Source organism: Phalacrocorax carbo, chromosome 2 (genome assembly GCF_963921805.1).
Source record: "Phalacrocorax carbo chromosome 2, bPhaCar2.1, whole genome shotgun sequence".
NCBI classification, from domain to species: Eukaryota; Metazoa; Chordata; class Aves; order Suliformes; family Phalacrocoracidae; genus Phalacrocorax; species Phalacrocorax carbo.
This window is the reverse complement of record NC_087514.1, coordinates 130,012,661-130,028,641: the sequence shown is the minus strand read 5'-3', so window position 1 is coordinate 130,028,641 and position 15,981 is coordinate 130,012,661. Positions and strand designations below refer to the sequence as shown.

General features: G+C 42.2%; 1 protein-coding gene across 3 annotated transcripts in view; it reads left to right on the top strand.

Annotated features, from left to right (window-relative positions):
* The window catches only part of CREB5 (cAMP responsive element binding protein 5), a 261,732-nt gene that overhangs the window by 178,615 nt on the left and 67,136 nt on the right, over positions 1-15,981 (top strand). For all 3 annotated transcript variants that reach the window (XR_010371704.1, XM_064444344.1, XM_064444345.1), the window contains 2 exons: positions 7,801-7,927; positions 10,062-10,172. Coding sequence is in view for 2 of the 3 variants with exons in the window: in XM_064444344.1 (XP_064300414.1) it covers positions 7,801-7,927; positions 10,062-10,172 (238 nt within the window). In the remaining variant the exon portion in view is untranslated. The remainder of the gene's footprint in view (positions 1-7,800; positions 7,928-10,061; positions 10,173-15,981) is intronic.

Below are 15,981 nucleotides of genomic sequence, written 5' to 3'. Positions count from 1 at the left end.
TTTTCTTCAATGAAAACTGATACACAGTTTTTTCATGGTGATGCAAAAGAATTTATTTTCCTGGAGAATTAATCTTTTGGTCCTGTCTGAGCTGGGAGAGCATGACGACAGTGGAATCAGTTTGACATTGTTGCTTGCTTTCACAATCAAATCATGTTTATGTTGCAGTTTTTTGTTTTTATCCCACAATTCTTTTTATTGCAAGAATGTGTTTTTGTATGAGCTAGTTCTTTATAATCCCTTGAACCTGCCTTTCGCAGTGTTTCCTTGTTTTGCTTTAACTATGCCATTATCCTCCACGTATCATTTGTGAGTTCCAGCTGTGTGCATAACACTGTGCAGAGCATAAACATCTCTGAGGAGGTTATAATCTAAGAAACCATTCTAGCTTTTCTTATTTTTCTTGTAATGGGTCAGGCAATAAGACCCAGTGAAATATTTAGAGGGAAGGGAAGATTGAAACCAGCAGTTTCTAAGACCTGTAAGAGCCAAAAGGCAAATGTTAATGGGTTCTGTGAGGCTTCCAAGGACCTGCTGGTCCTTGTACTTATGCTGAATTTGCAGAGGTTCCTTAAACATGTGTTCAGGAAATATAGGTGGCATTAGCACAATTGGAGTTTCTAAAGGCAAGATTTATCATTGACTAAATCTTTAAATAGAGTTTGGCCCACTAAATGCACTAAAGCAGTGGGGCTGCTGATCTGTGGGGCTTTTCTCCTGCAAGCTGGGGTCAAAAGTATAGAATTCTTAACAAATTTTGGAGGCATTTTTTCCACAGGTTTCTAATACTTTACTGTACATATATCTATACCCGGATCTCTCCTCTATTTTTTTTTTCTTATATTTCCCTTCAGTTAGGTGTTCTCTCCCTGTGAATTAAAGCAAGTAAGCAAGAATGCGTTTCTGATGGAGTTGCTTTGTTCCCGGTGTACAGCTTCTCACATGACATCAAGGGATATGTGAACTGAGAAGTAACATCTTGCTTTTGACTTGCTTGCTTTTGACTTTGTCCGTATCATTTCATATCTGTCTGCTGCATCTTGCTCCTTTTGTGGCGCTTGTTGCTGAATTCCTTCTACCTCTGTGCCAACGTATAGCTTGTTATCTTAATTGTGCCAGCTCTCCTCAAACACTTATATCAGCTTTCCCTTCACTTCTGAATCAAGCTTCTTGTCTTTAAGACTTTTCACAGCTTAGCCTTATCTTATCTCAGTCCTCCAGTTTCTCATTACAGTGTCAAGCATCACTTTCACTTTGCCAGTGTTTTTACCATCAGCTAGTTTCTCTTTCCCAGGCTGAAATCTCTTCTTGTCCAACACTGGAAAAATACCTTAGGGTTACACATATATGAAAATATATGCACACTGTTTAAAAACCTTTACAGAAAGAATAGCTTTGTCTGGATGCTCCCCAAATCCTCTAAGTTATGAGCCACGATTTTCCCTTTCTAGAGTATTGCCCTTCCTGTGTCTCAATCTTAGTTACTCCCTTCCTCTTGTAAACTTCCTCAGTCCTGTCATTTCTGAGCATATGAGTTAAATAAAAAACATACAAAGAAACAAAAAAGTAACCAGAAAAGTGCCATTAAACTGTCTCCAATTCTTTAGCATATTTATTTGCTTGTGTGTTCTATCTCAGTCTTCTACTTTTCATCTGTTTTGTGTCTCTGGATTGTAAACACACTGTGTAAGAATTGTCTCTTATCTGTGTTTGTACAGTGCCAGGCTCAATGGGCTCCCAGTCCCGACTGGGACCTTTGGGCACCACCACAGTATAAATGTCTGCTACTGATAATAATAATCTACCCACATAATGCAGATGTCTGAATTGTCTGAGAAATACAAACAAGGATCTTTACTAGGTTGGCAGAGAGCCATTAATTTTAGGTGCCAGTTTTCTTTTCCCCTGAATATGGTTTGGCTTTCTGAAAAACCTGGTGACACAAACCTCCCACTTCTTGGAAAGCTTGGCTCTCTGGTGATGCTGAGATTAAAACATCATTAAACATGGGATACAGCAGGTCAGGTGAGGTCCCTGCAACTATGCGAGGTATTCCAAGTGCTTGTCTGACGCTTTGTTGTGGCTTTCCTTTGTGTTTGTTTTTTTTTCTTTCCTCCCCTGAATGACAAATGAATACAAGGAGACTAGACAGAGCTGCCCTACTTTGAGGGAGTGGGGGTGGGGGTGTGGGGGTGAGGACCTCAAATAATGGGCCACAAATGAGGAAAGCTATAGTTGGATTGATAGGCTTAAATAATGGCACTGTGGATCAAACAACAGCAGACCAGCAGTAAGGGAGGCAACACCTCCAGTCAGTACTCTTTTCTCAGGTTAAAACATCCCCTCCATGTCTTTACCCTCTGAAGTTTTCAAATATTGAAACCCATATTGGGTCAGGTACTCTGGCCTCCGTAGCTGCTGTGGAAGTAGTTTGCAGCTGGTCTTTCGAACCACATGATCCAGTGAACTTACTTTTTAGCAATGAAAAGTTTAATTGCAACAATACCTGGTTTTCCATGAGACATTCAGAGGGTAGCCTGTAGCCAGCTGAGCCCTTGGGTGCGTTAGCCTGAAAGCCACCCAAACTGCATGCACATACTGACATACCCTGAAAAGATCCACGCTTCTGGTATGCAGTGGTTGCTCCTCATTACACTGATCATAATGGTATCATTGCTGCCTCATTCACCTGTGTCTCCTTATTGCTTCCACTCACTCTCCTTCATTTTATCCTTGATCTATAAGCTTTTCTGGGGCAGGACCTCACACTTGGTTTTTAAACCAAGGCTTCCAGGCACTGTTGTAATATATATATATATATATATATGTACATACATATATATACATACAGATATATATAAAAATGATGAAAGCCTGGGCAAGTCTGTGTTGCATAACTGGAGTGTGGTGCAGAAATCCTGAGCCAGTGCTGACCCAACATGGCAAATTGCCACAGCAAAACCAGCTACCTGTGGGCTGCTCCTGTGTAAGCTGGCTGGGTCTGGAGGCCATAGAAAGTGAAGAGATGAGTTCCTTTGCTCCAGTGCAACTGCCACACCAGAGCTAACTAAAATAGAGCAAACTGGATTGTGGTGTAGTATTCTTGTAGACCTTTCATGAATGCCACATGCAGGAGAGTAAGGAGCAGAAGAGACATCATGGTAAGACCCACTGACCCAGAGTGCTTTACCATAATAGAAAACATACCGCAGTGATACTTTAAATAGCATCAGTCCTTCTGCATGTAGCCCTGAATGGTCTAGGTCAGTATGAACCTAATCTCATGAGACCTCAGCAGCAAATTGTCATCTGTAGAAACTGTCCTTGAAGACTACACGCTAAGGGAAGCCTAGTCTTTTAATAGACTAATGTAGCGTTTAGTCATCAGACAATCTAGAAAACTGGGTCAGATAGGTGTTGCATCATAGCAGACAGAATATTTAGTATTAATAAAGAAGGCACCTAGCAAAGTATTTATCATAGATATTTGATTACATTAGTGGAGTTATCTTTAATCGTTGGGTAGAGTCATATGATGGAACATGATCGAGTCACCGTGGCTTAGCAGGGTACCACCCATCTGTTTAAATGTTAGTAAGGATGACTCACGGTTTTAGCGCGACTGTGCAGAGGGAGGGGAGCCAACGTGGTCAATTACTGCAGCTTGACTAACATGGTATTTTACTAAGCCACAGTAACACTATACATCCTGGCCATGTATGCCCAAAGAGATAGTGTACAAATGCTGACTGAGACCACATCATGTCCAACAGCAGGCTTCTGCTGGAACACAAGGAAAATTCTTAAATTTGGGAAAAACCCAACACATGGCCAGATTTTTAGTAAGGTTGAGCACTTGCCAGTTCTCTATCTTATCTGTCCTTTATTTATGGGCTGTTTGCCCAACAACCCTATTTCTTTAGCAACACAGGTGCCAAGGAATTAAAATCCTCAGTCAGCAATATTGACTGACAGGCTGCAGGCAGCACCTCCTCAGCACTTACAAAGAGAGGAGCAGAGTCAACGTGTCCAATGTTAAAAATAACAATTATAAACTCTCACTGACTTTCTTTGCTGCAGGATAGAAAGCAACAACAAAAGAGATTATGTTGTCCTTGGAAGGAGAAGAAATGTCTTAAGACAAACTGAGTATCTCAGCCTGTACGGTTCTGTGCCACGCACGTTCCCTGAGCTCTGTGCGAGTGAGTGCGCAAGAGCACGTGCTAATCAATGGCCTGTAGTCAATGTGGAAGCAATAGAAGTATCCATGAGTATTGGCCAATGTCAGCTTCCCCGATGTGGAGTGGAATCTGGTGTGCCTTATGTAGCACTTTTATTGGTGGCAGGAGCAGTGCAGACTTTTTGACAAAGAGGGTCAACCTTGAAGCACAAGGTTTCTCTGACTGCTCTGCACCTCTTTGCAAAAACACCCTTGGGAACAGAGTAGCAGGACTGTAGCAAGAAAAAATACCTGAAGTACTGAAGATTTTTTTTCCTCTAGCCAAGTGTAAAGCGTATGCAGACCCCCAGAGCAAAGCAGCATTAAAGGTGAAACTGGGGACAGCAAGGAAGCCTCTTTGCCATTTTAATAAATACCAATAATTCCCTTTTGCCCAAGTCCCATATTCCCAAACTCATTAAAGCAATTTTGGAAATTTTTTTGGCTCTGGAACATATAAGCAAAACTCAAACCGTGCAGTCCCTTGAGAATCACTTGCACAAATTGCATAGGTCAGGCCAAAATAAGTTTCTGTCAAACAGCCTAACACCTAAGCTTATTATGAAACTGGTGAATTGTACAAAGGGTCTGTATGTGGGACAGTCTCAGAATGAATAAGGCAGGGGGGATGTTGTCATGGTACTTGTTTTACTTTGGTCCCACTGAAAACTCAAGTGACATTTTTATTGAATGCATTGCTCCTGTTAGCCAGCACAGTTTCCACAGGTTGTGTCTGGACCTGGAGGGCTCCAGAGCTCTGGTGGGCAGGTGGGTGCACACCTCAGTCTCATCCCAGGACAGCCGTGAGAGTGCTCCAGCTCTTTCTCCTTTCCTGCCCACTCCTCCCTGCCCGCTCTCCTGGGAGGAAATGCAGGGTGCGTCCCTGGTAGGGGCTGCAGCACACTGTTCTGCTTCTCAGCCCCCCCAGCATGGGGGTCTCAGCTTTTCTGGCTGGCAGCTGTTGCATGGATTTTAAAGTATGAGATAGAAAAGACCTGTCTGAGCTTGTTGTCTGGTGCTCTGCAGGACTGTAGTTACGGTGAGGATGGGCCTGTGGGAAGTGGACCCTGCCTATGGGGGTCACCACAGCCTCTGGAAACCAAACTGAGATTGTTCTCCTCCTCACATTCAGCCTGGTATCTTCTCACTTTTTTATTTTCAAAGGATCACCAAATCTGCTTTTCATGCTATTTTTGATCCTCTCCTAATGATTAGTCAGTCCTCTTGTGACAATGAGCGCTGTGGAGCAGCTGTGTTTTAAGTGGAGAGTGGATGGATCGGGGGATATAGAGAAAAGTATATTTTCTGAGCTCATTTTTACTGTACTACATCCATTCCACTTAAACCACCTCCACAGGTCCCCAGGCTTAGCCTTGTGCTGAGCTGACTGTAGAGGCCCCTGAAGATGATTCATGCTCCCTCACAGAACTTCTTGCACCCTCTCACAGGGTTACACCCCATATTTGGGAGACATTGTCTTGAGTTTCTTCAGGGTATATGAAGACGTTAGGTACTTCGTATTCTTCCATCAGCAGATAACCAGGGAGGCATAGGAAGAGCTTCTTGTCTGCATCTGAGATATATTTGTTGTTAGTTTGTTGTGTTTTTTTTTTCCCTTCTGAATAAGTACTGTATGTGTCTGGGAGGATTTTTAAAACATCCTTCAAAACACAGGCTTTTTCTCTCCATGGAGAACCAAGACAAAAGGATGGGTTCAGTCATGTGCAGCTGCTAAAGAGAGGGCAGCTGAGGGCAGAGGGGTGGGAGGAGCAGGGGTGCCTGGGTTTGAGGGAGTGGGCAGGGAAGGGACTTCGAGGTGGCATTTGTTGGGACAGAAATGTTTCTGGGGGTTCCCCTCAGGCTTGAAGAAAGGAGGGTTGAAGGACTGGAAACCCAAGGATGGGAAATACTGGGGAGTTTTAGGGAAGAGGGGATTAGGTGGTTTGAGCTCTGGGCAGCAGAGGATGAGACTTACAGGTCAGAAGAAGCCGGTGTTGCCATGAGACAGGCAACTCTGCTTTGGGAGTCTGTATGTGATGTCCTCCATATGGGATGGCTGTGAATCCCATTGCTCACAGCCTTTGGCCTCTTTGCTTGTTGTTAGATAAGTGGAAGTGACAGTTAAAGTTGGAGGAGGAATGTATATATTAATGATTGCCAGTATCACTTACAATTGGAGGAGTGCGAAGTAAAGCCCCATCCTTTGGTGTGACACAGTTCAGACCAAGCAGGAGAAGCGACTGTCTTCCCCCTCGCAGCTCTGAGGTTATGGCTCTGCTTCCCTGATCAACTCAGCCTGATTTTAAGGCTTTCATGGCTAGCTGTGGATTTGTCACTGAAGCAAAGGATGCTTCTGCCAAGGCTGAAAATCATCCCTGATGTTTAGAGGCTCCAAGTGTCTTTAGACTCTGTCCATGCTCCCCTCTGCAGAGGGTCTTCAATCTCCCAGACTGTGCCCCCTTCTCTCTGGTCCTTCTCATACCTTTAGTGGTATTTCTTCTGCCTAATAAACAGTGTAAACTGTGTACTATACTGCAGAGCATCCTGCTCTGTGAGAATTTAACATATTAACTTATACTAGCAATATTTGTTGAGGCACTGTATGTGAAAGCTTTCTTATCTCCATGCTTTTTGAAAAGGTACCAAGTTATATTTACCCCAAACTTCAAGCAACTCATACATCCTTCAAAACTGGAAGAAAAAAAAAAAAGCTGATTAATTTAACTAACTCCCAAGACCACATTCTTAAAGACTATTTTCAAAGAGTAGTCCCAGCTTTGTTTAATCAATTAATTTTATGATTCTTCTTCTTTGTGAGTGGGCCTGCTTTCTCACATGCACTCTTTTCCCTGTGCTGTACTTAGAAAAATCCTTCTAAACCTTTTGAACTCCTTTTGCCAAAATAACTCACTCTGCTTTTCTGTAGTCTGTACTTTTTGCCTTTACAAGCTACTCAATCTGAATGTAATTTTCCTAATTTTCTTTCTTTTTTTTTTTTTTTTTCATTTTCTGTGCCCCAGTGACACGCTAATTGGTAAAATCAGGAACCTTTCTTTGGGACAAAGGCTTGGTAGGGTTTCACAGGAGAGAATATCAAGAGCAAGATGAAATACTCATTTTAGAGTATTTACAGGTGATAAAATATAAAAATTAATTTAAGAGTGTTTAATTTTCTGTCATTGTCTGCAAAACTATCATCCAGAAATTTTTGTTCCTGAGAGCTGAATTTACGGCAATGCATTGATGTGGTATGCCAGGAAATTTTCCTGCTTTGTCTGTAGAAATCTTTTGCTGGCCACTGTAAGATGCAGAGGTGCATAGACTGAGAGCAGCTGTTACATTTAAAATTCATGTTCTATCAGGTGAACTATACTGGTGCTTTAACCAACAAATAGAGGGAAGGTGATTCATCTGTTTCTTGAAAACTGTCTGTTCTACTGATTTATGCAGGAAAGGACAAATGCTGGGTTGCCTTCTCTGTGCTTGCTTGTCTAGAGTTGCCTGTGCCTAGCAATGGCTAGCATGGTAAGGCTTGTTTTGGTCTCCGTAGCCCTTGACAGCGTTCTTTCCTTTTCTCCTAGGCCTGTCCCAGGTTCTCTGTCTTCACTACTGCACCTACACAACCGACAAAGACAGCCTATGCCTGCCTCTATGCCTGGCACCCTGCCCAACCCCACCATGCCTGGATCTTCTGCTGTACTCATGCCTGTAAGTTTTTGGTTTAGTTTTTCTTGGGGGGGAGGAAGGCTGTTTGGTTTTTTTTTTCTTGATTCAACTTCTGTGAAAGTCTGCTGGATTTTCTACAAAACCAAAGGGCAATGAGCTAAGGAAGCTGGACCTTTTTCTCTGCTTCATCTTACACAAGAGTGTTTCTGGTGCAGTTAATGGCATGTTAATTAGTGTGAGAGTGATTAGAAACAGTTTACATGAGACTGCAATTTCTTGTTCTCACACTTGGTCATGTAGGTGAGATCAGTAAGTCTGTGCTGGAACAAAAAGATTTTTCTCAAGTCAGACAAAACTGGAAAAGCCATGTACATAAGTTATGCCAGTGAACTCCAGGTAATCCTCTTGTTTGTGGGAGATAACCAGCTAACAAGAACGAAATCTGACTTACTTTTCCAGCCTGATAACTTGCACTTAATTAGAATTTCATCATGATTGCTGTTCGTTTTGCACTGCAGAGCTGGGAATATTCCCCATCTACCAAGAGACAAAGGGTGCTCTGCATTTGTAACTTCAAATTCTTATATGATTTTAACAACCCTTTCAATATAAGACATTTGGGCAGATAAGGGGTGGAGGTGAGTAAGAATGGCATGGAAGAGGGGACTGGGAAAGGAGAAGTTTCTGTTTCATTGCACGATGTTTGGAAGGCAACCTGAGAGTGATCAACCATGGGAGGGAAGAAAGCACTGCTTTTTCTGGCTCTGCTGGAGCAAGGGGGACATTCCACAGGGCCACAAAGTTTCAGGTTTAGCTGCTATATGAGCAGTCATTAATAAGTTATTAATTAATATCTTATCAATAAGGCTTTCCTGGAATATTGACCAGGAAGTTCAACAAAAGAAAATACAAGATGTGTCACTATGGGCAGTTTTTTTCTGGCACAATTCCTAAGGAACCTGAAACAGAGAAAACATCCTGCTTCAGTGTAAGCTCAGGGGCTTTGGGTTGCTGCCGGGGAGCCCATTGGGCAGCTGTGCTTGCAGACAAGCAGGTGTGCTCTGGCTGAGAACCCCAGAGATGCAAGCATGGAGGCGAGATGAACCCTATCAGCTCCGGCTATCCTGGGCCCAGCTCCAGCCCCACAGCCCTCCTGAAAGGGCTGCAGAAGAGGTGGCAGCAGGAGCTGCTCCTGCCCCATGGAGAGGGTGAAGGGCCCCGGCAGAGGCTGCTTCTCCCCACTGGCAGGCAGTGGGATGTTGCCCTCTTCCACAGGCCCAGCACCCATTCTTGCTGGGATCATGGAAGGTGGGAGTCACTGCCTCGCCACAGGGCACAAAAAAAAGCTCCCCTGCTTGGAAGAGCTCAGGAGGATCCAAAAGCTTCTTTCCTGTATGAGCCAAAGATTCAGGGGGCTGGCCCAAAGCAAGGCAGGATGCTCAGCTCCAGCTGAAATCAGCACCATAACCCTACTTATCACCCCTACCAATGACTAGCAGTGTAACAGGGCTTGCCTCTGTTCAGGGAAGACACTACAGGAAATTATTTTATCCAGCCCTTAGTGCCATTAGGTTTTGTTTGAAAATTGTATCCCTCCCTCCCAGCCTCGTGAGATTAGCTTGCAGAAAGGGCTCCGAATAGCCAGGAGGAGTTCTGCTTTGTTTTTTGCTATCTCAGCAGTACATGAAAGCTTCCCTTACGAGACATATGGAAAACTCTTCTCAGCTGAGCAGTCCGAGGGAAGGAAAAAGAGCCAACTCATTTTCCCTATACTCGAGATTGTAGATTTTTATTTATGTTTTTAACAAGCTAAGTTGGGCTGCACTGACAGGGGAAGCCACAACTTTATACAGTGATGCTTTTAAAACCACTTAACTCCGAGTGTTGTTATACTGAAAGGGAGAAAATCATTACAAAAAAGCGCAAACCTGGGTGGCTGCTACATTTGTTTAGTAAAGAAGCCTTTTCTTCATAATTGGCTGTGAGTTTTCAGGGCTGATTCTGATGAAACGCACGCCTGCATGCATACACACATGCAATTCACGACACAGATTGTTATTTTTCCAGTCATGACTTGAAGAAATAAAGCCGAGTCTATTTAAATAGAAACTGAGCGTAAATTTTTGCAAATGTCTCCAGATGTTTTCAAACCTTTTTTTTTCTTTTTGTTTTAAAGATGGAGCGACAAATGTCAATGAACTCCAACATCATGGGGATGCAGGGGCCGAACCTCAATAATCCATGTGCTTCACCTCAAGTCCCCCCAATGCATTCAGAAGCCAAAATGGTAAAAAAAGAAAATTAAAACCCAATAATTTTCTTTTCTTATATTGCTCTTGCGTACTGGTTACCCAGACAGTGGGGGATGTAGCCAGACACTGCTTACTTCATTCTTAGTCATATGTTATACTCTTTTTTAATACATTGCAGTAAATTGCCTTTGTGTCTATGAACTTCCATGATGTTCCTAGTCCTAGCTGAACTCTCAGTGAGAGGGAATTGAAGTGAAGGGTGGGCTATCTGATCCATGCTGTGTTAAATAGGATTTTTGGTGCAGAATTTAAGCAAATGGTCTGGCTGGTTCTCTGATGGTGTCTGTGCTCCTCAGCTTGGCTTAAAGAAAATTGTCAGTTAATAAAGAGTGAAGTAAAAAGTGTGTGATGTGAAGGGAGTGTACATAGTGTTTGTGTTTTCCAGATAGGTGCATGGTGTGTCAGGGTAATGGCAGTGTTAGAAAAGCAGACCAAATGACGTATCTAAAACTGGGATTTCTTTTCTCAAACAGAAAGGTGTTGCCATCAAAAAGAAGAGTCAGAATTTGGACAAAAATAATCTATTTATAGTTTACCTCTCATGGAGGTATTCAGCACTAATATCCCTGGAACCGAGTTCGTCAATGTAGAAACACTTAGGCTTTTTCAGTTTCAGTATTGCCAATTGCTGGCTGGTGGAAATATGAGGACAGAAGTTTGCAGTTTAACTCTGTAGGGTTTTTATCCTCTCAAGATATCTCATCATAGTGGAAAACAGGAGTAACTTCAATGAACTTCTTTCAGTGGCATTTCTCCAAGGTAAAATTGTCATAAGTGAGAGAATGAAATCAAGCCGACAAAGATTAAGCAACCACATGTTTTTATATATTTCTACTTTGCATGACTGGTACAGCTTTTAAAGTTGTTGTCATCTATCCTGAGGCAAAGAAAAATATCTTCTTGTCTATAGGTACGGTGCATGCAAGAGACTCTTGGTTAAGAGCAACAACATATACGAGCTTATTCTACCTCGGTTTTCTTAGGTTGGATGGGTCATGCCTTTGCCTCCCTGTTGGTCTGGGTTAGGCTGTTAACCCAACCTCTGTTAACACCACGTCTAAAACCACACTCCGTAAACATGCAGCCAGTTGGCCAGAAGAAGAGCAATAGCCAAAAACGCTGTCTCCCCCAGCCAAGGAAAACCTGTGGTCAAGAGTTCTCTCTCTGCTGTACCACACAGTGACGGTGACATGCCAAATGGCAACAGCATCTGCAGCAGAGCTTGTTAAAAACTTTTTGGAATAGGCAAGTGTTTTTTCAACTCAGGCATAGCTGAGCCAAGCTAAATACTCCTTGGCTGAATAAATCTAAAACTGGCATCTGTTTTGGGGACTAAAGGTTCTGTAGTTTACTCTCCCCCCCACCACCCCCTGCCTTTTTTTTACTGGAAGCGTGAGGCTACTTAAGAACAAGATTAAATTATTGGTGCATATGGTGAGAATTCTGTGCTTTATTAGCTGAAACTGTACATTAATACAAATTACTTTTTAATCTGGATAAGCAGGTTTTGTCCCTAAACCTAACGTATGAAGGCACGGTTCATTCAGACAGAAATTGCTATCAGTTCCAAAACACAGTATAGTGAACAAGCAGCCCCTTTGCTTCTTAGGGGATTTCTGCCACACTTCCAGACGTGGAACAAATCCACATGCATTAACTCTTAAGCGTAAAAGGCATAATTCAGAGCTCCAGGACCTTTCTTCTTTTTAAATGCAGGGTTTTTTTAAACAGCATATATTCTAGTTTTATACTTCATTTCTGTTTGAGCATACCTGTAATGTAAACGGCCTCTTCATTTAGCCACTGCTTTGAAAAATACAAATCTATTAACAATACTCTGCATGAACACAAAGTGGAAAAAATGCAGGAAATAATCAGAGCAAAATTATTTCTTACATGTAAGTTCATGAATTTTAAATCTGAATCATCTGTATTACAGGCATGTTTGTTCTTATTATTAATTATTTCACTTTGCTTCGTGCTCAAAGCACGAGACTTCGCATACTCTGGTGACTTTTTTTAAAACGTGGAAAATGAGGGTGCTTAGTACCTGGCGGGATTGCGTGCTGCATTAGGAAGGAATTTCAGATTTCCCCGGATTCTGCTAATGCTATTACTGCTGGTGCATCCAGCACTGCATATATTCTCTTTGGCTGGCCCCGCTCTGCGAAGAATATATGTGCTGAACACTAGGCAAAGTCATCTAAGCTGCTTGCAGGTAATGGCTGCAGTATCTTGAAGAAGTTTGGGGGACTTTGGGCCTGATTCTTAAGCCATCCAAATCCATGGCAGATGGATCAGCATTTTCTTTGTGCCTACATGACAGAATGCAGGACAGGCTCCCCTAGATGTGAGACCCAGATGTGAGACCAAATCCTTCTGTCCTCATGCACATGAAAGTATGTACTCGAGCAATGCAAGCATGATTTGGTATGCAGCAGTCATAACACTATTTAGTGACTCATGTGACTTGATTCGCTTCTGTAAAATAAATATGAATAAAAATTGTAAGTGTGGATGCTGTGTGATGCCAGGTTTTTTAGAGAAACCAGACAGAGGGCAAAAGATTCGCACCCTCGATTGGTCCCTAATCAGTTTGTGGTAGGAAATGGAAGCCAGTCTGATAAATACATACATATACAAGCACATACACAGACACATATAGAACGTGTGTTGCATTAATGTTTCTATAATATGCAGTTTATTTATCTATTTGTATTTTAATCAGCTTGTATTACCTGGCATTTATAGAAAGCCATGTTCTGCCACACAAGATGCTCATTTCCTGGTTTAATTTTTTCAGGAGGATATTATTTCAAATTTTAAAGTGTTGTAGGTAATAACCCAGAACTGATTTAATTTATCACAACAATCTCAGTTTCTCTCATGGTGCACCTCTCAGTTAGGTTATCACCTAATGCTTTAAAACTGTCCTAGTATATGAATGAGTGAACACCTAAATCACTACCGCTTTCATCTTAGATTCAGAGCTGAGTGGATAAAACCTTTTAGCTGCCCACCAAAAACACACATTGATTTTGTATTAAAATATATTGCATTAGAAAGTGAAGGAAACATATAGGTGTAAGTGTACATGGTAAAAATGTGCAGAATAGCACATGTAGCATATTAACGTGGTTCTGTAGGTTGAGAATATTATGGACTCGGAATTGTTGGTGGTGCCTTTGCCTTAATGTACTGCTTACATACAGTTTGGTTTGCAGTTTCAGAGTATTCAACGTTTTATAACTCAGAGAGCAATACTGTGTGCATTACCACCAGTGTGCACTGAACTGCTGGAGGGCTGCATGAAGGCAGGTCTTTTCGGTGCAGCCAATGCCTCTCTACCTGAATTTTGCAAGGCATTGATCTTTACCTGTAGAGATTTATGAGCTCTGAAAGGAGGTATAAAAAGCAGGCCAGCAATGAAAATAATCTAACTTAAAAATACAGGTTTTTATTTGACCTGTTAATTTTTTCTTTTACCCTCTCCCTCCACCCCTCACTGGATACATAGTTTTATAACATTTAAATAAAATATAAAATATATTTAAATAAAATATAATATGTGTGGCTTGGCTGTGCCTGCCTTCCTGGCAGAATCTATATGGTTCTTTTTAAAATAAAAAAGAAAAGAAGTGGTTTCCATATCAGAACTATGTAGGCTTGTGGGCTATTGTATTTGCCTTGTATGCATTACTAGATTGAACAGTAATAATAATAAAATAATAAAAAATATGTCTATCAGATGTAAGAGTGAAAGCATACCAGAAAAGAAAAACAATAAATCAGTAATGAGCATGTTCCTAATTATAAGAGTAAAATATCCATATTAACTGAACCTCATAATTTACCTAAAAGTGCTGGACAGCTTTGGCAGAGGAGGAGAGAGGTGAGAGAAATTGTGGTTAGCCAGTTGTCATCAGCACTAATTTTTATTCGACTTAATGAGAGTTAAGGGTCCAGATCCTACTGGTGGCTTTGAGAATCCCGGTCCAAGCATCGCTCAGCTCTCCATCCCAGCGGAAAGGCAGAACTGGCTGCGGGGACATGGGTGCATTTCCTACACTGTCAGACAGGCGCTGCTCACTTTCTCCGTGAACACAGCGCATCAGCCAAGCAGGAGAGGTTCGGCCACAAAGGTGGCCGGCTTTCCTCAGATGCAGACTGGGGACTGCGTTTGGATGGAGCTCCTGCTGCTTCTTGTTTTACAAATAACGTGCATTTCTGTGCCTGTGAAATGTGATGGTACAACTGGTGCAAAGGGAGAAACTGCTGGAATAAAGGTCTTACCCCTGGCCCCGGTTTGGTACTTGGCTCAGCCGTTGCAGCAACCGGTGTGTATGGAAGTGAGCACTGCCCAAACAGCAGTGGCGTCCTGGGACAGCTGGTGGCCTTGGGAAGGACATCCCACTGGGTACCAGCTCTGGGCCCAAGTCTGCGAGGTTTCCATACTGATTTCAGACAGGAGGCTGGTGCAGGCAGTCCGGGCAGGATCAGGGCCACTGAATCTATAAATTTAGCTACTTAACGCTTAATGACTGCAGATATTTTATTAAATAAGCAGTTTGAAGTCCGTGTTTTCCTATCAAGCTGGCTGGGAAAGGAATCACTTTAGTAGAGCAACAGACATTGCTTCAGGGCCAGAAGGGTTTTCTTTGCACAGATTCTGGACTACTGAGCAGAAAGAAAAAATGTCGCATCTCTGCAGAGCTTTCAACAGCAATTTCTCATCTTGTCCTTCACAATAAAGCAATGAAAGCAGCATAAGAAAGAAAAAAAATGTGCCAAGTGAAGCCTTCCAATATAAAAAAAAGAAAAAGAGTTGTGACAAAATTTCCTGTATTGGTAACTGAGAAATGTTTTCAAGGAAGGGACCGTTAAATAGTTAAAAAACACGGTGCTTCTGCAACTGTTGACAAAACTCACTGTTCTGAAATAGTATCTCCTGTTACATTTGCGCTTGTGTTTTAAAGTCCCCAAAGCCAACCTTTCAGTGTGCTCCTGATCTACGGTTTAAAATCCTCCCTGGGCAGTAGCTTTGCCTGCAGACAGTATGCCTTGCTGTGGATTAAGGTATTAATGTGATGGGTGAAGCTAATCATATTTTGTTTTGTTTACTGAAACAGGACCTTGTACCCGTCATGCCTAAATGCTGGATTATGAACTAGACTGGGTAGGAACTAATTCTTCTTAAGCTGTCAGTGGCTCAATAAGTGCAACAGGGAAACGAGGCGGTTCAGTTACTCATAGCTGCTGCGAATACGTGTTGAATATTTGATCTTGCTTCTCCCGAGTGCATACAAATTGCGTTGCTTTCTGCAGACACAAGTTGTAACAATTCCTTGCATTTTTCTTTCTTTGTGTCACTTTGTCCTGCGGTGATCTTATCAGCACTATTTCCTTAGAAGAATTTGGATTTTTATTATTTTGTTTGCCTTTATTCAGCTGCATGTTAAAATGACCTCGCTTTCTCCCCCACCCACCAGCCCTCACCCTTTCTCTTTCCCTCTGTTTCTCCACCACCCTCTTTCCTCAGAGGATTTACCGTCTTTGTAGATTTGTTTCTCTTTCTCCTTTTCCTTCCAGTGTCCACCCTGATTTTGTAACCATAGCAATAATAGAAATACAATCCTAATATTTGCTTGCTGTAGCTATCATCTAGCCCAACATATGAACTGCTGGCTTTTATGTGTTGTAATGTTTGAAACTTAAGTCAGATGCATCTGTATACGTGAGGGCGACTTGTTTGGTGCTGAACCATCCCTTCCAGGAAAAGGTTTG